Here is a 27,606-nt window from a genome sequence, read left to right as displayed (position 1 = left end):
TAAATATTTTAATGTATAATATAATTAAGTATTATTCATAAAAATAATATATAAATGCTATAAACAACTGAAACAAACATCAAGCGAGGGAGATAAGTCTCCCATGTAAAGAGCTACAAGCAATTTCGGAAAAATTTAGTCCTATCTCCATGCTCGCTAGATGTGGACTGCATGGATGGCTCTTTTTGCAAGTAGGGCAAGATAGAAAGAAAAGCACGAGGATGTTGACCTTTGTGTAAACTTCACCATGAATGCTGGCAAGGCCCGAAGCTTCTTCAAGAAGGGAGATGTGCTAACCGGGTAGTACCCTGGCTCTGGCTTTACCAATGCCATGTGTGTAGTGCCTATGCCATTATGGCCCTCCGGAGCCCCTCTTCTAGTCCATGTTCCATCCCCTTCCCCACCCCTCCATTAGGCCAGCAATGCTTTTAGTGCTCACTCTGGGCAGTAGTATGGCACTGGTGGGCTGGGACACTAGACAAAATTAATGCCACTGAAAAATGGAATAGAGGCTAGCTAGCTATCTTATGGCCCTAGCTGAGCTAGGGGTAATGGAGGAATGCAGGACTGGAAACCCTCTGACTTTATCACAAAGGGGCAGCAACATCTCTGTATACTTTGCTCCTGCAGAAAGCTGCCCAGAGCACTTCCAGTCCTGGCCTGGAGTCAGGAGACAAACAACAGTAGGCACTCGACAGCCGAAGTCCTAGGGCTCAAGTGTACATGACCTTTGGTCCTGGCCCTGACTTGCTTTCTTAACAGCTTTGGCTTCTCCCATTCATCCTTGTGCACTCCGTTCCCCACCTTTTATTCTGTAGCATCTCCAGGCCTGTTGCTATAGTACCCACCTGAATGTCAATAAACAGCAGCTGAAGCAGCAGAGAGAGAGAGAAGAAAGGAAGGAAAACAAAACAAAACCAGGAGTCACTTCACAATGGGGAAACCTGTCAGCCATGTTACTAAGACTAGCATCAACGTTAACATGTTAAAATATATGTACCCTTGACATGATATAATGACAATGGTATTTTATTTCCCTAGTATTCCTCCAAAAGAATACATGTAATCCACTGTAATCCTGGGGGAATACATCAGACAAACCCCAATTGGAGAACACTCTACAAAATGCCTGGTCAGTCCTCTCAAAATTTTCAGGGCTCATAAAAAGTAAGAACAACTGAGAAAATGTCAGTCAAATGGAAGCCAAAGACGCCTACAAAGCAAATATAATGCACTGTCCTTGGTGGGACCTTGATATAGCACAAGCACACTAGAAGAAAGGCATGGGACTTGGGATGAGCATCAAGTTTACTTACTGCATCACCACAGGCTCGATCCTTGAGACAAATGTACTATGCTGATGTGAGGGGTTAACAGGGGGAAATGGGCTATGGGGTATAGGACAGCTTTCTGAACTACCTTCATTATTCTTTTTGTAAATATAAAATATATTAAAATGACATTTCTGAAAGAAATTACATTAAAAAAGAAAGAAAAGGTACATCTAAGGCTACACAGAGAAAGCCTGTCTCAAAAAGAAAGACAGAGAAAGAAAGAAAGAAAGAAAGAAAGAAAGAAAGAAAGAAAGAAAGAAAGAAAGAAAGAAAGAAAGAAAGAAAGAAAAGGTAACAGCAGCAATAAGGCATGAGAGGCCATGTTTTCACAAATCCATACCTAGTCTTTCCTTCTAAGTACAAGACCCTCCTCCCTTTTAGCTCCAATTTTTGAGCATACAGCCACTCTCATAGAGAGTATGATTCTTAGCTTCCCTTGCAGGTAGGTGTTGCTGGCTTTGTTATGTACTAGTGGTTCGCACACTTTTGGACAGTGCCCTTAAAGGTAATTAGGAGGCACAAAAGTTAGATGCCATGGACCACAAGAATGCAGACAACTCCCTAAGGAGAGCAACAAGCTCCAGGGCTGCCTGTGTTCCTAACAACTCCCCAGTCATATAAGCTCAGACTTTTACATAAATAAACTTTTGTTTCCTTTAGCACATTTTAACCTGGGTTCATTTTAGTTGTCATGTAACCCAGGCTACCAGAGACTGGACAATTTTGATCTGTTAAGAATCATTATCATATGGAAGGAGAGGAGGACACCCCTTCTTAGTGGACTTGGAAGGGGGCAGGGAGGACATGAGGGAGGGAGGGGAGGATTAGGAGGAAAAGAGGGAGAGGGCTACAGCTGGGATACAAGTAAATGTATAAAATTATTTGAAAATAAAAAATATTTAAAAAATAATTATCATCTATTCTTTATTGAAAATTTCAAATCCTAACAGACTCAGAAACCTCATGACTAAGCTTATTTCTACATTAGCTGCTGTAGATTAAACAACTGTGATTACTTAAAAAATTCCAATAGTGACAAGCTCTTAAGCTACAGAACTCACACTTGCAGGACTTTGTCATTTTGCTATAAGACTGCAGAATGGCATGTCAGTAAAATCACACTTTCTAACACATATCTTGTATGCTTTTAATTAATCTCACTTTCTAACATGGATCTTGTATGCGTTTAAGTTTTTAAAAAATTTACTGCTCTCTTGGTCAGAATCTGGATTCTGAAGTGTGTTAACACTTCTTTTGAAAGGCACTTTTTTAAGTATTCATTTCCCTGACTACAATCTTTCCTTCCACATTTCAAGTTCAACTATCAGACTGTGATCAGTCCAGCTCCCTAGGCTCTTCAGTCCAAAGACTATTCTAAGCTTGCCTCTGATGGTCAACCTCCTTCTTTCTTTATTTCACTTCTTCTCCATATGGTGGAGACACTCTTCCTGCAGCCTACATCTGCTTTGCTTTTTTCCCATTTCTATCATACTCTTTCAACAAAACCACAAAACTCAATGGATCCAATGCTTCTTTCTTTTCTGTGCTTTCTGCTACATCTTTCTGGACAAAGTCACATAAGATGGAAGATTAATATCTTGCAAATACCATACTCCTCAAAATCAAGTAAGTCCCCATTTAATGCTGTGCAATCATGTTGCAATTCTTTGGTCAGCTCTCTCCTAACTTCCCATGACTATTTCATAAACTTTCTCTTTACCTTCCCATAAACTCCTAACTGTGCAAGCCAGCCTCCAAGATTGTGCCCAATGCCTGGTATATAGTACTCACAGGCTGTGTAATCCCCACTCATACTATATGGTCTATATGTCCAGCAGAGCACTGCTGAGATTTCACCTCCAACATTAGTCCATAAAAGGCACCTTGGCTTCTGTTCTTGGATTCTTTCAGCTCACTCACTCTGTGAAATCCATACTGAAACTTCTGTGAAGTTCTTACAGAAAGATGGTCCTTTCTGTAGACAGCCATGTAAATGAGGTTGGCATGGTTGCTCCAGACCCGGGTAAGTCCTCAGTACCACACTAGCTAACCATGTCACTACAGCCTCCTGAAAGTCACCAGCTAAGATATCCCAGGGTTCTTAACCCCCCATACACTATTTGAGTTAAAGACTGGTACATTTCCAGATAATGTCTTATACAACAAATAACTTGTACACCTTTCTAGTTTACTCTCAGCAGGCAATATCATTCCCCACTTTATGAAAACAGAAGCCATCAGCTAGAAACCCCATGTTCTCTGTATTTCTTTCACCAACTGGGGAAGCTGGCCCAAGCAGAGGCCAATTCCTCTCTATATACTTTAGAGTCTTACTGTCCCCATCTTTCATGTTCAAGTTGGTTTTACTTTTTTATTTATTTAGTTTACTACATGTATTTATTCTTGCCAAAACACAAGTGTGGAGGTCAGAAGCCAACTTGCAGGAGACAGTTATCAACTTCTACCACATGGGTTCCAAGGAATACACTGAGATTGTCAGTCATGGTGACAAGCATCTTTATTCTCAGCGCTACCTTGCTGGCCCCTCGAGTTGCCTTTAAAGGTAAAAGTGCTCATTTATATGAAACAAAGAAAAAGATGGGAAACAACAGTCCTTATTCAACCTTTCTCATCTTTGACACACTACCCTGTGGCATAGATTCTAACTGTTCCCATATCCAACTGCTCCCTCTCCCTATCCATCCTTCTCTCTCTCTTGTTTTCTGTCTCTTGTTTTCTCTCTCTCTCTCTCTCTCCCCTGCCCACCCCATAGTAACAGGGCAGTTTTTGTTCCTTTGGTTGTGCTGTGCTGGAGATGAAAATCAGAGCTTTCCTCTAGGGAAGCAGTTTACCTCAAGCTACTCCATTGCTCCATTTTCAAATTTGATTTTGACACAGGGTGAGTGAAGATGGCTTCACACTTCAGGTCTTCTCACCTTCACATGGATGACAGTTACATGGCACCAGGCCTACCTAAGAACAAATACTTTCACCTTTGAAGCAGAATAGGAAGAGACTTTTCTGTCATTCTAGTCTGCCAACTTTTTTGGACAATAAATTTCAAATAGAAATAGGGCAGAAAAATAGATTAAAATGGAACTGAGTAAAACAGTTGATATCTTTGTTTTCCCAGAAAAAAAAAAATACACACATTTAAATATTTTATCAACCACATGCACAGAACCACATGAAGAGCTCAATTAAGTTTTCAAAACAGATATATGATAAAGGATACAAATGCTCCTACAACAAATGTTGGGTTAAAGACATGATTCTGGAAGGTGAACAGCGTCAGCCCCATGTAAGAAAAGATGAAATTCTCCGCTAAGAAGTTGAGAAGTTCAAACAACTGAAACGAAATTTCAAAGGTTCCAGTAAGCAAGTGTCACACTGTGAAAACATGAGTAACAGACATGTTAAACAAGTACAGTTAATAGATACACCAGAAAGCACATGATTCACAAGGGAGCACATGTACAGATGGCATTTGCAAACCTACAGAAAGAGCCATAAATGTTGTACCCTCGCCTTCCCTCATCAGCACCCCTCTCACAGTGCCCATCATCAACTACTCTCCTCCTCCAAACCCAATATTTCTTCTTGAGTGCCCTAGCCTAGCTTTCATCACTTTCTATATATGATTTTGAAACCTAAATGGTAAGTCCTTCATGCCCATTTATCATCCCTACCCAGTGAATCTCTATTAAAATGAGCTTGAAGAGATTTTCTTCTCTAAGCCACAAAACACAGTTCAACTTCTTTGCCCTGACAGAGGATGCTGGACGACATCTGTCATATCACTGCTGTGTTGTTACCTTTACTATTTCACTAAGGTTGAGCCTCTCATTTTAGAAACTAAGACTCATAGAAACAGGGCTTCTCTATGATAGTATGTACTGAGCACCCTCCCCTGATGCCTGTCATGGCCCAGCCATTCACATCACTGTTTCTACAGCAAGTGTGTAAGACTTTTCCAAGAAAATTAAGGCCCTCCATAAACGCTACCTTTTCTGTATCTTTCCCAGTAGTCATAACATTAGGAAAGAGATAACAATAGGGAAGAGATAGGGAACCTGAGCTCAGGAGTCTGAATGCCTAGGCTTAAAGCACACTTTCCCTACTGGCTAGCTCTGTTGCTTTCAGCAAGTAAATTCCTGTTTTGAGCTTTTGTTGTTGTCTGGAGGAAAGTCTTGGAACAGAGTCTTACTACATAGCTTAGGGTGGCCTTGAACTCCACATTGTCCTGCTTCCAATTCCTAAGACATTCATTTGTGTGTCTGTGTACATGTATGCTGTGTACATGAATGTAAATACATGTGTTACAGCATGCATGGGAAGCTCAGAGAGCAACGTCAGGTGTTAGTCCTTGCCTTCTAGCTTGTCTGAGACAGGGTCTCTGTTGATTATTTGCTGTGGATAGCAGGCTAGCTGACTGTCAGGCTTCTGTAGATTTTCTTGTCTCTACAGCCCATCTTCTGTTAGGAGCACTGGGATTACAGACACTCGTGTCATGTATCCAACTTACACGTGCATTTTGAAGATTTGAACTCAGGTCCCCACACTTACACATCAAGCACTTTTACCCACTGAGTCATCTCCCCTATTCCCAAATATTTTTTTTTATTATAGGTATATGCTACACACCTGGCTTACTTACTTCTTTCAAAAGCAGAATTAAAAATGTTTTTAATGCAGAATTGGAAGGTCTGGGGCTGTAGCTCAATGGTACAGCACTTACCCACCAAATAAGAGACCTGGATTCTATCTCCAAAACTGAACAAAAAAGTAGAATTGGCTTATTATTAAAAATAAGAACAAATATTAAGATAAGCATATACTTTCTATGAATTTCTTAACATATTCTTATTCCTATGTGCTTCTGTAATGGCAATAAGTAAAGTTTCTTTCCTTCTTACTGTGGGCCTGATTACAGTACTAAGTAAAGATTCCATGCACACTGTCACATTTTAATCTCATGATTCAGGACAAAGTAGTATTATATCTTTATTTTAAGAGGACAAAACTGAAACACAGAGAAAACCTGATAATAGATTTGGTGTGCAGAGCCATAGTGGATCTAGATCTATGTCTCAGCTCTAATTCTGAGCACAGGGGCTAGCAAAACCAAAGAGTAAACATGTGAAACTTTGCAAGCACAAAGTCTCTGTCACAACTTACCTTGGCCACTTTAGCACAAAAGCAGTCACAGTCTCTCTCTCTCTGTCGCTCTCTTTCTGTTTGTGTATTTCTGCATGCAAGCTTCACATCACGAACAAGGCTTAGTTTGCTGTTTTTATGCCCTATCTTGCTATCTAAAAACAACCAACTTTCTGGCTATTTTTCTTTGGTACATTTACTGTATTAAAATATTTGGCAAAAGGGATTTGTAACCTTCATGTAAATGGAGGGGGACCTAATTTCCTTTGAAGTGTGTTGGGAAAAACATGTACACTACTTTGTAGCTCCAGGACAAAGGGGGGGGTGAGAGAGGGATAAATGGAGGGAGGGATGAAAGGACAGAGAATGAAAGAGAGAGAGAGGGAGAGCTGTTTTGCTTTAGCATTGGTCCTTTCTAGACTCAACTCACCTTTACTAGCCTTCTGCAAAACTGGAAGTCCCTAGTTCTCACTACAGTCATCAAGTATGCACATATTCCTATTACATTTTGTTTGCTAATTTTCCTTCTGTACCTCCTAAGACTAGAAAATTATATTCCTAATGTCTAATTCCTTCAGAATTCTTTTCAGGTAGCCTGCTCATGAAGAGACCAGTCAATGACAGTCCCCTGAAGCTCCTGAAAGTAGCTGTATTGCAGGACCTAAAGGAAGATTGCAGGAAACTTAGTATCTGTGTAGCTCAGCAAATCCAGATAAAAAATTAACCTTTTTTTGTTAGGTGGTAGTGGTGTATGCCTTTAACCCCAGCACTTGGGAGGCAAAGGCTAGTGGATCTCTTTGAGTTCCAGGACAGCCTGGTCTCCAAGGCAAGTCCTAGGACAGCCAGGGCTACACAAAGAAACTCTGCCTCAACAAAAACAACAACAACAACAACAACAAAATTAACCTTTTCTACACTGCACAGCCAAAAGCTGAATCAAGTCAGAGTGGGCCTTCAAATCATTCCTCTTAGCAGCCCTTGGGTTAGGGAAAAACTAAGAGAAGAGGGAGTCAACTGACTGGGTATTGGAAGTCCAATAGTAACTGTGTCTGGTTGCTCTGCTAACTGATTGTTACCCTAGGAGATGCTACCTGCAACCTTCTGGTCCCATCCATTTCTAGAGCCAAAGGAAGAGAAGGTATCACCTTGAAATGATCATAGACATTGAAAAAATTTGTTTTGTTAAGAGGAGGAAATTTTTTTTCACCAATTAGAAAGTTTCCCTTACCTGCTTAGTTCTATGCTGAGACTCTGTGGATAAATTATTGTACGTATAATGTGCTTGTGTGATGCCACAAAACAATACTGCAACCACACCTGCAAAGACAGAAAAGTCCAGTTCACAGAAAAGGAGGGATTGCAAATTTTATACTTAGCCTCTTATTTCACAGTAGATTCCATGCATAGTGCTGACATTTTCATTTAATTTGGAATCAGTTGCTTCCACTGAAAATCTCTTTTACATTTGAACCTCCAACCTGACTCCCAACACTGACAAGTGAGTTCATACACTAAAGTATTTGGTCCACTTAGAAAAGTGGCCCTCTAAGCCATTCCTTATAGGGGCTTACAATGCAAAGAAAGTTACCTACCTGTGAAACCCCATGCTTCCGCCAAAAGGAAGGTGCTCCAGGACATCAAGAAGAACAGACCTGTCTCCAGCAACTGGAATTCCCGCAGCTTGGTGAATTTTGTCACGTAAGACTGTTAAGCTTGGTAACAAGATCTCATAATCATACATAAATACGACTAGAAAAATAACAGTCATGGGGGAAGATCCAAGATGGCAGTGCCAAGAACACACTGTGTCTGATCAGCAGGGCAGCAGTGACTGCACAGCTACCAACAGACCAAACGGTAGGCCCCCAAACACCTGCAACTGTGTTCCCAGGTGAGAGGAAACCCCATGGTGTGGGAAGCAATCAGGTCTGATCTCAGATCACCCAGCTAAACCCCAGAAGAGTTCCAACATCCTGACAGGCACTAGGTTGCCAGCACAGAGCCACGGGACTGCGTGCTCTGATCACCTTCTCAGACTGAACTGTGGGCCTCACAACACTAAAACCTGGGTTTCCCAGGTGAGAGGAAACTCCACAGAGAAGGAGGCAATCAGTGCTTATGTCAGGTCATGCAGCCAACTCCCCTCCCAACCCAGAAAAGTTTCCAGGTTCCTGTAGCACTCAGTTACCAGGGCAGAGCCACTAGCCTGCTTCTGCCTGCTCTACTCACCATCCCAGACTGAACTGTGGACCCCAAACCACCATAGAGTGGGTCTCCCAGTCGTGAGAAAAACCCAAAGTGCAGTAAATATCAGATCTGACCTCAGGACACCCAGCTAATCTCTGGAAAAGTTCCTCAGTTCACACAGGCTCAGGGGCTCAGCCTCCAGCCACATGCCTGTGTGCTGCACTCACCCACCACTGATTACCTCTTGGGTACTGGGGCACAGAGCTCCAATCTAAGACCCAGTGACACCTGGGAGTCACAAGATCAGCCCCCAGACAGTGCTTCAAAGCTCAACCTGTCTCCTTAGCTAGACCAAACCTCAGCACTCCCTAGTTCTTCAAGTGGTCTGTGCTCAGCAAACACAGTGTATGAGCAGCAGCAGCCACTCACTAAATTCACAGCAAGAAAACCAGTGGCAGGGCAGCTGTCTCCAGGACTTCTCCCAGAGAGAGGAAAACCCCTAGACTCCCAAGGAGCCCAGTGAGCACATAGGACTGTGTGTGTTGTGGCAATTCCCTGAGAAGCACCAACCATTTGGAACCACACCCAAAAAGCTGAGGAGGGTGCCTTCAGGAACAACCACCTTCTTGCCAAGGGGATTCCCCCCACCACAGGACTACAGCAGGCATCAGAAACTAACAGCCAACACCTGAGACAGCCAGATGAGTAGAGGCCAGCCTAAAAGCACAATCAACAAAAGCCAAAGCAACATGGCATCTCTAGAACTCAGTTATCCAAAGGAAAGTAGCCATAGATACACTTGAAATTCAAGAAGATGACTTTAAATCTATGCTTATGAAGATGATAATGGAGGAAACAAACAAAATCTGTAAAGAAATACAAGAAGATACAGCCAAACAGTTTGTGGCCTTTAGAGAGGACATCACAGAAAGAAATAAAAGAAACAAAAGAAAGTTCAAACAAACAGGTGAAGGAATTCAATAAAAACCAGAAAAATACAAACAGGTGAAGGAAATCAACAAAATGGTTTAAGGTCTGAAGATGGAAATGGAAACATTAAAGAAAACACAAACAGGAATAATGGAGAGGGAGCACTTAGGGAAGAAAACAGAAACTATAAATGTAAGCATATCCAACAGACTATAAGAGATGGAAGAAAGAATCTCAGTTGTTCTAGGGTATTTCCCACTTTTTTTTCAAGCCGATTTAATGTGTCTGGTTTTATGTTGAGGTCTTTGATCCACTTGGACTTCAGTTTTGTGCAGGGTGACAAGTATGGATCTATTTTCATTTTTCTACATGTAGACATCCAGTTAGACCAGCACCATTTGTTGAAGATGCTATCTTTTTTCCATTATATGGTTTTGGCGTCTTTGTGAAAGATCAGGTGTCCATAAGTGTGTGGGTTTATTTCTGGGTCCTCTGTTCAGTTCCATTAATCCACCATTCTGTTTCTATGCCAGTACCATGCAGTTTTTAAAACTGTTGCTCTATAGTACAACTTAAGATCAGGGATGGAGATACCTCCGGAAGATCTTTTATTGTAGGGGATTGTTTTAGCAATTCTGGGTTTCTTGTTATTCCATATGAAGTTGAGAATTTTTCTTTCTAGGTCTGTAAAGAATTGTGTTGGTAATTTGATGGGAATTGTGTTGAATCTGTAGATTGCTTTTGGTGAGATGGCATGAGCCTAAATATAAGAAGGTCTGAAAAGCAGCAAACCAAGTAATCCACTTAAAAAATGGGGAACAGAGCTAAACAGAGAATTCTCTGTAGAGGAACACCAAATGGCAGAGAAGCACTTAAAAGAAATGAAAGAAATGCTCAACCTCACTAGCCATTAGGGAAATGCAAATCAAAACAACCCTGAGATTTCACCTTACACCCACGAGAATGGCCAAGATTAAAAACTCAAGTGACAACACATGCTGGAGAGGTTGTAGAGAAAGTGGAACCCTTCTGCACTGCTGGTGGGAATGTAAACTTGTACAACCACTCTGGAAATCAATCTGGCGCTTTCTCAGACAACTAGGAATAGTGCTTCCTCAAGATCCAGCCATACCACTACTGGGCATATATCCAAAAGAGGCTCAAGTACACAAAAAGGACATTTGCTCAATCATGTTTGTAGCAGCTTTATTTGTAATAGCCAGAAGCTGGAAACAACCCAGATGCCCCTCAACTGAAGAATGGATGCAGAAATTGTGGTACATCTACACAATGGAATATTACTCAGCAATGAAAAATAAGGAAATCATGAAATTTGCAGGTAAATGGTGGGATCTGGAAAGGATCATCCTGAGTGAGTTGTCCCAGAAGCAAAAAGACACACATGGTATATACTCACTCATATAGACATACAACATAGGACAAACCCACTAAAACCTGTGCATCTAAAGAAACTAAGCAAGAGAGAGGACCCTAACTAAAATGTCCAATCCCCATCCGGAAAGGCAAAGAGGATGGACATCAGAAGAAGAAGAAAACAGGAAAGAACCTAGGAACCTACCACAGAGGGCCTCTGAAAGCCTCTGCCCTTCAGACTATCAAAGCAGATGCTGAGCCTGATGGGCAACTGTTGGGCAGGTGAACGGAATTTTAGGTAAGAACTGGGAAATAGTAAGAGCTGGAGAGGACAGGGTCTCCACAAGGAGAGCAACAGAACAAGAAAATTTGAACACAGGGAACTTCCCAGAGACTCATACTCCAACCAAGGACTATTCATGGAGATAACCCAGAACCCCTGCACAGATGTAGCCCAGGGCAGTTCAGAGTCCAATTGGGTTACATAGTAATGTGAAGAGGGACTGCCTCTGACATAATCTGATTGGCCTGCTCTTTGATCACCTCCCTCTGTGGGGGAGCAGCCTTACCAGGCCATAGTAGAGGACAATGCAGCCACTTTTGATGTGAACTGACAGACTAAGATCAGAAAGGAGAGGAGAACCTCCCCTATTAGTGGACTTGGGGAGTGGCATGCAAGCAGAGGGAGGAGGGAGGGTGGGACTGGGAGGGGAGGAGGGAGGGGCTTTTGGGGGGATGCAGAATGAATAAAGTGTAATTGATGAAAGTTTTTAAAAAAAAGGGAAAAAAAATAATTTAAGAACCTTAAATGACTTTCAAAAGTGGAGGAAAACATGGAGTTAGTCAATTGGCATTGAGCACGTCTCGCCCCTGGGGGCAATGGTCTCCTGAACCTACTCAGACCTCGGACACCACCACTGCTAGTTCTAGAACTGACGCAGGATGTTTCAACGAGGGGGTTAAGGCTTCTCATAATATTTCCTATAAGCCCACACCTGTTTGTCTATATCCCCCATTTTTATTCATTATTAGCCAGATAGAGCCAAGTAATTGTGGTAATGATACTTGCTTTTTTGCCCGATGCTGGAATGCTAGTAAATTTAGGTATGCCCTGGTTACTCGCATGCCTCACTGGGTGCCTGTGCCCATTGATGTCCCTCACGCTATGACTCTCTTCAGACAGAAAAGGGATCTTGGAACTACAGCCACCATTATTACTACCATCTCATTGGCGGCTGTTGGAGCTACCATCGGGGCATTAGCCATGAGTCATACTGGGCAGACTGCTCAGACCCTGAATAATCTTTTAGCCAATGTAGCTCATGCCTTAGTTGTACAAAAAGGAATTAATGCTCAACTAAAAGGAGACTTGATGGTGTTCAATCAGAGGATTGACCTCGTGCAGGAGCAAATTGATACCCTATGGCAAATCGCTCAACTTGGCTGTCAATGAAAGTATGCTGGACTTTGTGTCACTAGCATACAACATGAGAATTTTTCCTGTGCTGCAAATCTGTCTAAACAATTGTCGAGCTATATTTTAGGTAATTGGACTGGAGAATTCGATACTACGATGGAGCAGCTGAGAGTGGCCATTGTCACAGTAAATTCTACCAGAGTGGACGCAGGACTAGCCACAGGATTATCAACATGGATTGCTGCAGCCATGAATCATCTAAAGGAATGGGAGGGCATGGGAGCGTTAGCAGGCCTTCTGGTGTTGGTCTCCTTGGTTTGCCTGTGGTATATATGCAAGATTAGAGTCTCACAACAGTGTGATGCAGCCATGATCATTCAGGCCTTTACAGCCATTGAAGCAGGACATTTGCCCCAAGCATGGTTGGATACCATAAAAAGCTAAAATGTTATGCTCAGGATGCGAGGCTAAGCACTGCACTCAGGGTCAGCCGCTTTTGACCCAGAGAAGAGCATGTCTGATTGCATGCGGGTTGATGCCCCAGGTCCCGCCTCTGAGAAAAAGGTATCGGACGGGTCTGATGCTCTTTGGGTGGATGACACCTAAATGAACATTGGTACAAAGTCCCAATTTATTTCTAATATCAGAGATCAGACCTCTACTCTTGCCTGATGCGTCTAAAACAAAAAGGGGGAACTGTAGAGAGTTGCGTAATGCCGCGCCTTAAAGATGGAGCTGATTTCTGCCTTCCACCTTCCCGATGGTGAGTGCTCTCTGTCACAAACAACTCCACATTTGGCTAAGGCTGAGGATCTGGCTTGCTTCCATGTATGTGGACCTATCTGCATTGCCCATGTGGCACGCTGGGGTTGGCTACCCAGAGGCTATTTAAGCTGTGGGCTGGCTTTCCCCAGGGTCAGATGATTGTTCAAGGTTCCTGAATAAACTGCATCAAAAAATAAAATAAAATAAAATAAAAAAAAAAAGAATCTCAGTTGTTGAAGAAAATGTTAAATCTAAAAAATTCCTGACAAAAACCATCCAAGAAATCAAGGACAACATGAAAATACAAAACCTAAGAATAATAGGAATAGAGAAAAAAAAAAAAAAAAAAGAATCCCATCTCCAAGACCCAGAAAATATTTTCAACAAAATCATAAAAGAAAATTTCCCCAACTTAAAGAAGAGGCCCATAAGCATACAGGAGGCCTATGAGCACCTAATAGATTAGACCAGAAAAGAAAATCCTCCTGCCACATAATAATCAAAACAGTAAGTATACAGAACAAAGAAAAAAATACTAAAAGCTGCAAGGGAAAAAGCCAAGTAACATATAATGGCAAAACAATCAGAATCATACCTGACTTCTAAACAGGGACCATGAAAACCAGAAGTGCCTGGATGGATATCATACAGACCATATGAGATTACAGATGTCAGCCCAGGCTACTACATCCAGAAAAACTCTCAGTCCTCATGGACAGAGAAAACAAGATATTCAACAACAAATTCAAATTTAAAAAGTACCCACAAATCCAGCCTAAGATACTAAGAGGAAAAATACAACCCAAGAAAGCTAACTACATCTAGGAAAACAGAAAATAAATAACCTCACTACAGAAAAACTAAAAGTAGCCAAGCACACAAATACACTACCAAAACCAACATAAAAAAGGATCTAACAGTCACTGATTATTAATATCTTTCAACATAAATGGATTCTACTCTACAATAAAAAGACACAGACTAACAGAATGGATGTGTAAACAAGACCCAACAATCTGTGGCATACAAGAAACACACCTAAGTCACAAAGATAGACATTAACTGAGAGCAAAGGACTAGAGGTTTTCCAAGCAAATGGACACAAGAAGCAAGCAGGAGTAGCCATTCTAATATCTAATAAAATAGACTTTCAACTAAAATTAATCAAAAGAGGTGGGGAAGGACACTTCACACTCATCAAAGGAAAATTCCACCAGGAAGACATCACAATCCTGAACATCTATGCCCCAAATACAAGGGCACCAACATTTGTAAAATAAACATTGATAAAACACAAACCACACATAGATCCCCACACATTAATAGTTGGAGACTTCAACTTCCTAGTCTCATCAAAGGACAGGTCAATGAAACAGAAACTAAACAATGAAACTAACAGATGTCATGAAACAAATGGACCTGACATCTACAGAACTTTTCATCCAAACACAAAAGAATTTACTTCTCAGCACCTCACAGAACCTTCTCCAAAACAGACGATATACTTGGTCACAAAACAAGCCTCAACAGATAGAAAAACATTGAAATAATCTCTTGTATTCTATCAGACCACCATGGAGTAAAGCTGGACCTCAACAACAACAGAAATAGCAAAAAGGCTACAATTGCATGGAAACTGAAAAACCCTCTACTCAATTACAGGAGGGTCAGGAAAGAAATAAAGAAATTAAAGCCTTCTTAGAATTAAAGAAAAATGAAGCCCAACATACTCAAACCTATGGAACACAATGAAAGTAGTGCCTTAGCACTAAGTTCATAGCACTAAGTGCCTTCATAAGGAAATTCAAGACATCTCATACAACAATTTAATGGCTCACCTGACAGCACTAGAAAAAGAAGAAGCAGACACACCCAATAGGAGTAGACGGATGGAAATAATCAAATTTAGGGCTGAAATCAATAAGCTTAGAAACAAAGAGAACATTTCAAAGAATCAACAAAACCAAGAGCTGGTTCTTTGAGAAAATCAAGAAGATTGACAAACCCTTAGCCAAACTAGCTAAAAGGTAGAGAAAGACACTCTCCAAATCAACAAAATAATAAATGAAAAGGGGGACATAACAACAGACACTAAGGAAATCCAAACAATCATTAGCTCTTATTTCAAAAGCCTGTATGCCACAAAATTTGAAAATCTGGACGAAATGGACAATTTTCTTGATTAATTCCACTTACAATAGCTGAATCAAGATCAGGTAAATAAATTAAATAGTCCTATATAAAAACTACATGGTACTGGCATAACAACTTGTAGATCAATGAAATCAAATCCAAGACCCAGAAATAAACACACACACACATGTACAGACACCTAATTTTTTACAAAGAAGCCAAAACCACACAATAGAAAAAAGATACCCATACTTCGGGCAGAGCTCAGGGAGTCTTATGGAAGAAGGGGGTGCAGATAGAAGGACATGGAAGATACAATAGCTCCACAAGGAGACCAACAAAGCTAAAAATTCTGAGCCCAGTGGAGCCTTCAGAGACTGATGAATCAACCAAGGACTATGCATGAGGAGGACATAGATGCCCTGCTCAGATGTAGCTGGTTGGCAGCTCAGTCTCCATGTGGGTTCCACAGTAAGGGGAGTAGGACTGCCTCTGTCATGAACTGGATTGTCTGCTCTTTACTCACATTCCACCTGATGATGCAGCCTTGTCAGGCCACAGAGGAAGAGGATCCAAGCAGTCCTGATGAGACTTGACAAGCTATGGGCAGATGGCAAAGGAGGAGAACTCACCCATTCAGTGGACTAGAGGAAGGGGATGAGGAGAAGAGGGAGGGAGTGTGAGACTTGGAGGAGTTGAGGGGCGGACTTCAATTGGGATATGTAATGAATAAATTGTAAAAAATAAAAATAAATTAAAAAATATTAGTCAATCCAAGGTAACGATGAGAGTTAGAAAAGGGCTCCTGGGCCTCTCTAAAAGAAAAGGCACAAAGTAAAGAGGAACCAATGGTAAGAAATTCTTAGAATGAGATCTTAGGGAGCTGCCCTCCTATCAGTGGGAAAATCTCAAATTATGTGTTCCTATTGATTAATGAGTATGCCATACTCTGCCAGAAAACAAATAATAAAAGACAGAGATGAGGGCAGCAGACTGAGACATAACCCTGACAAAACTCTATTAACTTATGGCCCAAAGCAAGACAGTTTCTATAATTACAACAATTTGCATTCATAAAACCATGTAACTTCCATGGGGTGCCACATTTATTTGATCTTCTAACTCATATAAAGCATTCATTCCATGATGAAGAAACTGAGGTACTTACTCCCTTATACTAATCTAAAAAAGAGTATATGTGGGTGGCAGTGGGAAAGCCTGTGCCAAGTTGTAATAAATCTAGGTCTAGAATCTACAGCCAATTCATGAACTAGCACCATAACAAACAATAAATAAGATACAATTCCTAGCCATGGGGATCTTGGGGCAGAGAAGAGATACAGCTTTTAATGGCTCCTGTCAAAACCCTTTTACTGTCCTATACACCTCAGTCTACCTATTAAAAAGCCATGAATGTAGTCTCTCCAGCATAAAACGGAAAGATAACAAACTGAGAGGATTCAGAAAGAACCATACACATGTCTTACATAAATGTGTCTTAAAAGATCAACAGCTGGATGAAGCTGGAGAGATGGCCCAATAGTTAAAGGCACTTGATGTTATTACAAAGGATCTCAGTTGGGTTTTGAGGGAGGCTTATAACTACCTGTAATTTCAGCTCTAGGGGATTCAGTATCCTCTGCTGGCTTCTGTGGATAACTGCACACATATGCCATATACTCACACATACACATAAATAAAAATTAAAAAAAATAAATCTTAAAAGATGTTTTATAGCTAGAAACTTTGGGGCTTGTGCAGTCCTACTCAAATTTCCCAAGCTTCCACTCTCATACACTGAGATGAAGAGTTCAAAACAACTATCATATTTGTGTCTGCGAGGCAGGGACCATGTTTGTTTCATCTTTGACTTCCAGAACACAGCATCCACCATGTAGTAGGCAATCAGCAAATGCCGTCCAAATGAATGTAAGGATCACTAGCCCTGTATTTCTTGTGGCCACCTAAAGACAGCATCAGGGCTACAACCCAGATCCTTTGGGCTCCCAGCCTAGGGCTCTGCTGAACAAAATTTGTAATTTAGAGAGACGGGATGAACATATACATGTTCTCACCCAGGAACCATACAGTTTGTTTGTTCTATTAAACAAGAAGAGAAGTGTGACAGAGATGATTAACAGCACAAAATACACACACACTTTAGAGAGCCTACTTACTTCACACCAATTCTATAACTTTAAATTCATCCTCAAAGAGATAGTATGTCTCAGACTCTTATAGTGACAGTTTGGGGGCATTTCAACATTGTGAGTACATGACAGCAATTCTATCTCTAAGTAAGCTAAGGCAGGAAGATCATGAATTGGAGGACAGCCTGGGCTACCATAATAAAATCTAGTCTCAAAAAAGGGAGTACAGACTAGAGAGATATCTCAGTGGTTAACAACACCAGATGACCTTGCAGAGGACCTGGGTTCAGGTCCCAGCATCCCCACCCTTAGGGGCTAACAACTGTCTGTTAACTCCAATAGCAAGGGATCCAGCATCCTCTTCTGGCCTCTACAGGTACCTGCATGTACACAGTGCATAGACATACATACAAACCAAAGTCATATATATATATATTATTTATATAAACTAATAATTAATTAATTAAAAACAAAAAGGAGGGCTGAGGGTACAGCTCAGTTAGTGGAATGCTGAACTAGTATACACAAAGCCCTAGGTTTAAGCCTGAACACTATATAAACTGGGTATACTGGTGTATTCATATATTCCTGACTCTTAGAAGAAGAGACAGGAGGATCAGAACTTCCCAAGTAGCCTCAGCTCCAGAACAAATTCAAGGCCAGCATAATATACACGTTTTAAGGCACTGAGCCTATGGGAAAAATTGCAATTCATTAAGTGATATATTAAAAAAAGATTTCTGTTTCATGTTTTCAGAACAACTTCTTAGTTAAAAGATTAATAATTATAAAAACTATTGCAGTCATGGAACTAGGAAAAATTCCTCATTAAATTACCTCAGTAGGTTAATAGGAAAAAAATAAATAGAATAAAAGGATATTAAAGCTGTCACCACTCCTGTAGCAGCACCCATTGCAAAAGATCCACTGAAGATCCCAAGGAAGATTCCAATAGATTTGAACATGGCTGTGACATCAAAGGTGTGGCTGTTGTCTCCAGCTGGTTGGTATGCCACTATTGAGCTACAAAAAAAAAAAAAAAGGAAGATTACTCTCAGCCCCATTGCATTTGGTTCCTCTTATGGGAAAATGGAGGGTCTTTGCAACTTTTAAAATGCCCAACATAAATTTACCCACTAAAACTGATTTCTTCAGGCGAATGGGCTCAAAAGCCTCCGGAGGAATTAAAATACACTCTGGAATTCTTTGAGCATTCCCAGCTGGATCCTCCACCCTCCACAAGAAAAAGCCAGTCTGTATTATGCCAAGTCAGGCAATTAAAAGGGACACTCTTGTCTTGAACTGGAAGTGCAAACCTGGTCTGAAAAAGCTTCTTGTATAACAGTCACCTCTCAGGAAACAGAAATGGCCAAGAAAACCACTCTTGCCAGGAGGTCTCTGCCAATAGTGTTTGCTGTTACTGAATCAATTCTCATCTCAGTTAATTAACGTACCAGCTTCATGAATAGTACAGACATTACAGAGTCATGTCAAACAGAAAAAAGAGAATCATAAACCAGAGAATATAATGAATTCACCCTGAGCTTACTACAATTTTTTTTTTCTGGCTCAAGGCTAAAAGGTGTTACCTACACAATGTGTAACAAATTGTTTTCATATCCCCCAGGTTAATCTGTTAAAAATTTAGGACATAGCATGATTTCCTAATTAGTATTTACTTTATGAAAAGCACAACACCAATTTCTAGTGACAGCATTAAGAATATCTGACACTCAATCTGAATTAAAATTTTTATACATTTTGTGTTTAAATGCTCAAAATAACCTGGTCACTTTGATACTAAAAAAGTACATATTGCTTTGAAAACCATGAAATGGCGTTTAATAGCACAATAAGTTTACATACACAAAAAAATACTATTGTGTGAGATGAGTATGCTGTGTAGCATTAAGCTATATTCTGTAGGAAATAAAACATGCTTTTCTACAGCAACCTATATCCTCTTTGATAATATTTTTTTACAAAATATTTAATGAAACAAAATATGTACACTTTGCCTCCTGAGGTTGCTCTCTTTGAATTAGTCTAAATTCTAGTTTCACACTAATCATTATTATGTTCTTTAATCATTAAAATGAAGAACACATGCAAAACACTGTTTTAGGCAAATGTGGACCTCTGAGTTAAAATTTTGAGGCATTTTTCCATATCAAAAAAAACAGTCTATCTTGTGGCATAAATATTTACATAAATACTTTTCAAAAAATCCTAATACCAATGCAACTTGTGGCTCAAGAGAAAAATCACCCCATTATCTACTGCCCTAACAGGTATGTTTTATTCTTCTTCTGTATTTATTTTTTCCTTTTCTAACATGCATGTTATCCAAACTGAATCAAGATCAGGTAAATATAAATTAAATAGTCCTATATCCCCTAAGGAAATAGAAGCACTTATCAAAAACTTCCCTGCCAAAAAAAAGCCCAGGGCCAAATGGTTTCAGCTCAGAATTCTACCAGACCTTCAAAGAAGACCTAACACCAATTCTCTTCAAACTATTCCACAAAATGGAAACAGAAGGAACATTGCCAACCTCATTCTATGAGGCCACAGTCACCTTGATACCTAAACCATACAAAGACTCTACAAAGAAAGAAAACTTCAGACCAATCTCTCTTATGAACATTGATGCAAAAATACTCAATAAAATACTTGCAAACTGAATCCAAGAACACATTAAAGATATCATCCACCACGACAAAGTAGGCTTCATCCCAGGCATGCAGGGGTGGTTCAACATACGAAAATCCATCAATGTAATCCACCATATAAACAAACTGAAAGAAAAAAAAAACCATATGATCATCTCCTTAGATGTCGAAAAAACATTTAACAAAATTCAACACCCTTTCATGTTTAAAGTTTAGGAGAGATCAACGATACAAAGCACACACCTAAACACAGTAAACGCAACATACAGCAAGCCTATAGCCAACATCAAACTAAATGGAAAGAAACTGAAATCAGGGACAAAGCAAGCCTTCCCACTCTCTCCTTATCTCTTTAACACAGTACTTGAAGTCCCAGCTAGAACAATAAGACAACTAAAGAAGATCAAGAGGATACATATTTGAAAAGAAGTAGTCAAAGTATCACTATTTGCAGATGATATGATAGCATACATGAATGACCCCCAAAAATTCTACCAGAGAACTCCTTCAGCTGATAAACACCTTCAGCAAAGTGGCTGGATACAAAATTAACTCAAAAAAACAAAAACAAAAAAAACAGTATCCCTCTTGTATACAAAAGACAAACAGCCTGAGAAGGAAATTAGGGAAATAATACCCTTAACAAGAGCCACAAATAATATAAAGTACTTTGGTGTGACCCTAATCAACCAAGTGAAAGACCTGTATGAAAAAAACTTCAACTCTCTGAAGAAAGAAATTGAAGAAGATATGGGAAGATGGAAAGATCTCCCAAGCTCATGGATCAGTAGGATTAACATAGTGAAAATTACTATCCTTCCAAAAGCAATCTACAGATTCTATGCAATTCCCATCAAAATACCAACACAATTTTTTACAGACCTTGAAATAACAATTCTCAATTTCATATGGAAAGACAAAACAAGCAAACAAACAAAAAACAGAATAGCTAAAAAAATCCTGTACAATAAAAGATCTTCTGGAGGTATCTCCATTCTAGATCGCAAGCTGTACTATAGAGCAACAGTAATAAAAACTGCATGGTACTGGCAGAAAAACAGAATGGTGGATCAATGAAATTGAATCGAAAAACCAGAAATAAACCCACCTATGGAAACTTATTTTTTGACAAAGAAGTCAAAATCATAAAAATGGAAAAAAGACAGCATCTTCAACAAATGGTGCTGGTCTAACTGGTTGGCTACATGTAGAAAAATGCAAATAGACCCATATTTATCACCCTGCACAAAAGTAAAGTCAAAATAGATCAAAGACCACAACATAAAACCAGACACACTAAATCTTTTCGATGAAAAAGTTGGGAAGAGCCTTGACCTCATTGGCACAGGAGACAACTTCCTGAACAGAACACCTACAGCACAGGCTCTATAAACAACAACCAATAAATGGGACCTCATGAAACTGAAAAGCTTCTGTAAAGCAAAGGTTGGGAAAGGATCTTCACCAACCCTACATCTGACAAAGGGCTAATATCCAGAATATATAAAGAACTAAAGAAATTAAACACCAACAAACCAGTTAATCCAATTAAAAAAATGGGGTACAGAGCTAAACAGAGAATTCTCAAGAGAAGAATATGGAATGGCAAAAAACACTTAAGGAAATGCTCAGTGTCCTTAGTCATCAGAGAGATGCAAATCAAAATGACCCTGAGATTCTACCTCATACCTATCAGAATGGCTAAGATCAAAAACTCAAGGGATAAGAAAGGGGAGAAAGGGGAACCCTCCTCCATTGTTGGTGGGAATATAAACTTGTACAACCACTTTGGAAATCAATCTGGCTCTTTCTTGACAATTAGGAATAGTGCTACCTGAAGATCTAGCATATACCACTCGTAGGCATATATCCAAAAGATGCTCAAGTATACAACAAGGACATTTGCTCAACCATGTTCATAGCAGCATTATTCATAATAGCCAGAATCTGTAAATAACCTAGATGTCCCTCAACTGAAGAATGGATGCAGAAATTGTGGTACATTATACAGTGGAATACTACTCAGCAATTAAAAACAAGAAAAACATGAAATTTGCAGGCAAATGGTGGGAACTAGAACACAGCCCAATTAAAAGGCTGCAATAGAAGTATGGCCCTTTGTGAGAACTTCCATGGAAAAGCTTTTTCTTTTAAACACATTTCTTCTAAAGCTCAAACACCTTCGATGTATTTATTTTTTCTTAACACTAGTCATATGATAAAGTGATAAGAAATGGTCTATTTCATTGACAGAAAATGTAAGATATGGTGAACAATAGTTTAAGATAGACCCAGAACAGAACAATGATTTTCATATTCTTTTGACTCTTAACCTATTAGAGCAACAAGAAAGAAATGCTTATCATTTAGATGATTAAACAGTAAAATAATTGTCTAGGATAAGGAATTAATGTTAAAAATAACTGCTTTTACACCTTACTCTATTCAATTAGGACTTGGGGGGAGTGTCTCATGTGTACTTATATACTAGAAGTTTCAATGACCTTTATGTTTCTGAGATATATAAGTTACAATTACATCATCTATCTATTCCTCCCATCATATAATATATCTTCATTGAAGTTACATTTAGCATCAGCATCATTATTAGTTGTAGGCCTTATGGTTAGTTTCTTAATTTAGGTTTATATTAGTTATAAAATAAGTTATGACAATAGACACAGCAGGAAAGGAAGCGATACTTACACATCGAGCATTCACCAAAAGGATTTGACCTTAAAAATATCACCATCCACCTCATCGAAGGGATTAGTGCTATATCTCCAAAAGGGTAGTTCCTCACTGTGCAATAAGGCAACAGTGGTATTCTGGCTGTGCAAAGCAAAGCCTGTGACTTATGACTCTTTCATAGCTAACAAAGTAGACATTAAGGAGAGAAATTAAAGTAATGAGAAAATGTGAAGGACTGTTTCTTCCTGCTCATACCAAGTTCTAGCATAAGGTTAAGGCGGTTGCCCACATGAATGCATATGTCCTCAGCTAAGAGTAAGTTTCTTGGGGATGCAGAACTTCTTCCACCTGCAAATGCATTCTAATAGCAGTTTCTATAGTTAGATAAAAGTATCACTCATTCAACAATTTTCTTCAATAAAAGTATATTTAACACATCTCAGATAAAAATGTTTCTCAGATGATTATTGTAAATAAGAGAAACATGATTTAAGCTACAATATATTTTCTCAGTTATCAAGCTGGCAAAAATGTAAAAGATGGGCAAACAGTCTACTGGAAAGAGACAGTCTCAGTTTGTGGTGGTTGAAGTACAAAGTGATACAATCCTTTGACTGGCTATTTGCCAATATTAAATAAAACTGAAATTGCATTTATACTTTAAACCAACCATAAATCTCAGTCACTTCTGAGAATTTGTTCTATCATATATATATATGCATATGCAAAAATGAAACAAGTTCTAGGTTAAAGCCTGCAACTTCTTCTGGGATAGCAAAAGACTAAAAGTTCTTCAAATAGCCATCAGTAAGAGATTACAAGAAAAAAGAATACAGTTCACAGAGAATACGGCAAAGCTGAAAAGAATAAGAAACTGTTTTGACATGAAAATATAGCCAGACTCTACCTGCATGTGCAGTAAGCTAATTTCAAAATAAGGATTGAGTGGCTGGGAATGTAGCTCAGTGTTAGAACACTTGCCTAGCATGCACAAGGCTATAGGTTCAATCTCCAAAACTGTCAAAAATTAAAACAAAAACAGAAATGAGAAGCAAATAAAAATGTATTCATATCTGTGATCAGACTTGAAGAAATACTTATTATATAAAAGGAAGTTTTTATTAAATAGCTGTAAAGAGCCAGGAAGACAAGAACTAGAGTAAGAACAGAATTTCTATACAAACCTTTTCATGTAGTTTTGAATTCAAAACTTACACCTATGTATTTGTGTTATAATGTTAAAGCAAATAATAAAATTACATACATTAAAACAACTATGCTTCACAAACAAACAAACAAACAAAAAACAGTAGAATAAACTGTCCTGGAATTTTTCCAGGAATTACTTTTATACAATGGGAATATATATCAATTTTTCTTTCATTTTTTTTCTGTGCATTTTTTTCCAAATTAGCCATAAAATTTTATGTTCCTGCCAGAACAAGGAAAAAAGACTCATTGTTCCAAATATTTATATCCACAATGGACTTTACTCAACAACTAACTTTCAGCACCTAGTAACCTTGCATGTAACATTCAGAGTATAAAAACAAAATCAACACTCACGAGGACAGAACTATGGCAACGGCATCATTGAGGACACTTTCACCGAAGAGAAGAGCGTAGAGTTCAACATCAACTTGAAGCTCGTGGAAGATGGCAAGAACAGTCACTAGTAGATAGAGTCAAAGGAATTCTTAGATATCACGGACACAGCATATGTCCCTCAACAGTTGGTATCTATTATTTAGACATTCACTTCTTCCTAACATTCTCTTACTGAATTAAAGACTGAGTAATTTTTGGACAGTATTTCTTCCTAACTGGCTACATGCAACACCACCTTTCTCAAAAACAGCTGAAAATAACCTTGAAGGCCTGAGTTGGCCTACAATCTCCATGCAAATTTGAAGAGTCTACTTTTGTACATTTATTTTCTATAAAAAGTGTGTTCAGAATTTCTTATAAACCAAGTAGCAATTAATCTTTAATAAAGAAGGAAATATGAAAAGTATCTCTTTCTGTAAATACTCCTTCTCTCTTGGGCTTACAACTCACTTCTCATTGAATTTCAAATTGGAAACAGTAAAGACCTTAGGAAATAAAACCCCAAATTTTGGTTGACATAAGATTTATGACCAGAATAACAACTGCCACATTTCACTGATGAAGAATCCAATCATCAGGATATTGCAGGGTAATAAAGATAGAAAATACAACACACCCTTCCTTTGGAGAAGTGGTTATATTAGAATTCTTAGAAAATCAGGTAAGACAGATAAGTTAGAGTATAACTTCCCATTGCTAGATCATATATTGCTTACCTATTACATAAACACAAGCAGATATGAAAGATGTATACAGCCAGAAAGAAGAGAGCATTTTCAAATAGGAATCATTAAAACAGAAAGCTTATATTTAAAAAAAAAAATTTCTATTGAAAAACACTGGAGTAGACTTCTATAGAAATACAGATATGTCCTATGTCTACATATACATGCATGAAATTCTGAAGAGCAAAGAAAAAATGGGGGCCAGAAATGGCTCAGTGGCTTAAGAGCACTGGCTTTTCTTCCAAGGAACCAGGTTTCAGTTCCCAATACTGACATGGAGGCTCTACCAGACTCTAACTCTAGTTCCAGGGGCTCAATACCTTCTTTTGGCCTCCTCAGACACCAGGCATACATGTGGTGCATAGATACACATGCAGGCTAAACCCCCATATAAATAAAACAAAGAAAAATGTTTTAAATCATTTAAAGAAAAATTATTTGGGCAATACTTTATTTTTATCTCTGAGTTTATGGGTGTTTTGTTTGCATGCTTGTCTGTGGACCAGGTGAGTACCTGGTACAGGTGGAGGCCAAAAGAGGGCATCAGAGCCTCTGGAACTAGACAGTTGTAAGTTACCCTGTGGGTGCAGGGAATTAAGCCTGAGTCCTCTGGAAGAGCAGCTAGTGCTCTTAACTGCTGAGCCATTTTCTAGCCCCAAGAAAAAGTTTTTTAAAGGTTTTAAAAGTAGGACATCTCATATTTAGTAACATAATTAGTACTTATAATCTGATTTCATAACATGACTGAATTTTCTTTTTTTAATTTATTTTTAATGAATACAATTTATTCACTTTGTATCCCAGATGTAGCCCCCTGCTCTCCCCCCTCCCAATCTTACCTTCCCTACCTTTAACTCCCCTCTTCTCCTCCCATGCCCCTCTACTAGTTCACTGATAGGGAGGTCCTCCACGCCTTCCATCTGACCCTAGCCTATCAGGTCTCATCAGGACTGGTTACATTGTCTTCTTCTGTGGCCTGGTAAAGCTGCACTCCCCCTTCGGGGAGGTGATCAAAGAGCCAGCCACTGAGTTCATGTCAGAGATATGCTCTGTTCCCCTTACTAGAGTAACCACTTGGAGACTGAGCTTCCATGGGCTACATCTGAGCAAGGGGTCTAGGTTATCTCCATGCATGCTCCTTGGTTGGAGTACTGGTCTTTGCAAAGACCACTGGGCTCAGATTTTTTGGTTCTTTTGGTCTCCTTGTAGAGGTCCTGTCCCCTCCAGGTATTTTTATCTCTGGCTTCTGGACCCTAGGGAAGTTGCTCAATCCTCACTCAGAAAGCAAATGGGATAGACACTGGAAGCAGGAGAAAACAGGTAGCAGGACAGGAGCCTATCACAGAGGGCTTCTGAAAGACTCTACTGATCGAGGTATTGAAACAGAGGGTGAGACTCAGCCAAACTTTGGGCAGAGTGCAGGGAATCTTATGAAAGATGTGGACCTATCTGCATTGCCCACGTGGCACGCTGGGGTTGGCTACCCAGAGGTTATATAAGCTGTGGGCTGGCTTTCCCCAGGGTCCAATGATTGTTCAAGGTTCCTGAATAAACTGCATTGAAAAAAAAAACTGTGAAATGCATAAAGAATGTTAAAGGGGGAGAAAGGTAAAATCAGATGTGAAATTTAAAAAAAAAAAAAGAGCTTACTAAAAGAAAGAAAAAGGGAGAGTGGAAAATTACTGTCACATTTTCAATACAGAACCTATGGCTTAAACATCTAGAAAGTTAATGCAAAGTAATAGAACTAGAGAAAGTACCTACATGATCTAGAAAAGAAACCTGGCAAACTTTATATAGTCAAAAGGTTATTGCTTATGATATAGTCAGGCAATACTCTAACCAAAACAAATAAAAAAGTTCAAGAAATGTTGCCAGTTCAATCCTTAGATTTTTTTCATAGGCTAAAGAAAGGTCAGGGAGCCTACTTCCACTGGTAGACAAGGACACCCAGCCCAGGCTAACCACCAACTCCCTAAATTCCTGCCTCTACTTCCAAGTATTGAGATTACAGGCATATACCACAGTACCTAGCTAGCTTTGAGTAATCTTTGAGAATTAACTCTCATAGCATATGGAACACATTTTTTTTTTCCTATCTATCATTCCTTGTGTTATCAGAGTTAAAGAAAGAATTCAAAGATAGCCTTAGGACACCAACTTCAACTGTGCTCGATGACAATTAAAGAAGATGATTAACTTACAAGGGCAAAGGATAAAACAGAACGAACCTCTACCAAATCCTAATAGTAAAAGAAAACTTTGATCCCCAGGTTCTAAATCTTCAATCTAGGGGATAGAGACATAGGTCAGTGGTAAAGCACTTGCCTACCATGATCAATGCTCCTAACACCAAATAAATACAACCAAAAACCCTTTAGTTGGTTCCGATGCTGTCTTTTTTCCCATTTACTTTTATTACTGTATGTTGACTGCATAAACTAATGGGTTCCACTATGATGT

General features: G+C 39.3%; 1 protein-coding gene across 2 annotated transcripts in view; it reads right to left on the bottom strand.

The window, feature by feature from the left end:
* Positions 1 to 27,606, bottom strand: part of Slc9a6 (solute carrier family 9 member A6) — a 66,586-nt gene that overhangs the window by 22,492 nt on the left and 16,488 nt on the right. For both annotated transcript variants that reach the window (XM_060375455.1, XM_060375454.1), the window contains exons 6-10: positions 24,377 to 24,482; positions 18,329 to 18,470; positions 8,084 to 8,189; positions 7,720 to 7,808; positions 4,570 to 4,683 (exon numbers count right to left, since the gene is read on the bottom strand). In XM_060375455.1, coding sequence (XP_060231438.1) covers positions 4,570 to 4,683; positions 7,720 to 7,808; positions 8,084 to 8,189; positions 18,329 to 18,470; positions 24,377 to 24,482 — 557 coding nt within the window. The remainder of the gene's footprint in view (positions 1 to 4,569; positions 4,684 to 7,719; positions 7,809 to 8,083; positions 8,190 to 18,328; positions 18,471 to 24,376; positions 24,483 to 27,606) is intronic.

The sequence above is a fragment of the Meriones unguiculatus genome, chromosome X (assembly GCF_030254825.1).
Source record: "Meriones unguiculatus strain TT.TT164.6M chromosome X, Bangor_MerUng_6.1, whole genome shotgun sequence".
In the NCBI taxonomy this organism is placed as follows: domain Eukaryota; kingdom Metazoa; phylum Chordata; class Mammalia; order Rodentia; family Muridae; genus Meriones; species Meriones unguiculatus.
Note: the sequence above shows the minus strand (reverse complement) of the source record. Positions and strands in the feature narration are given on the sequence as shown.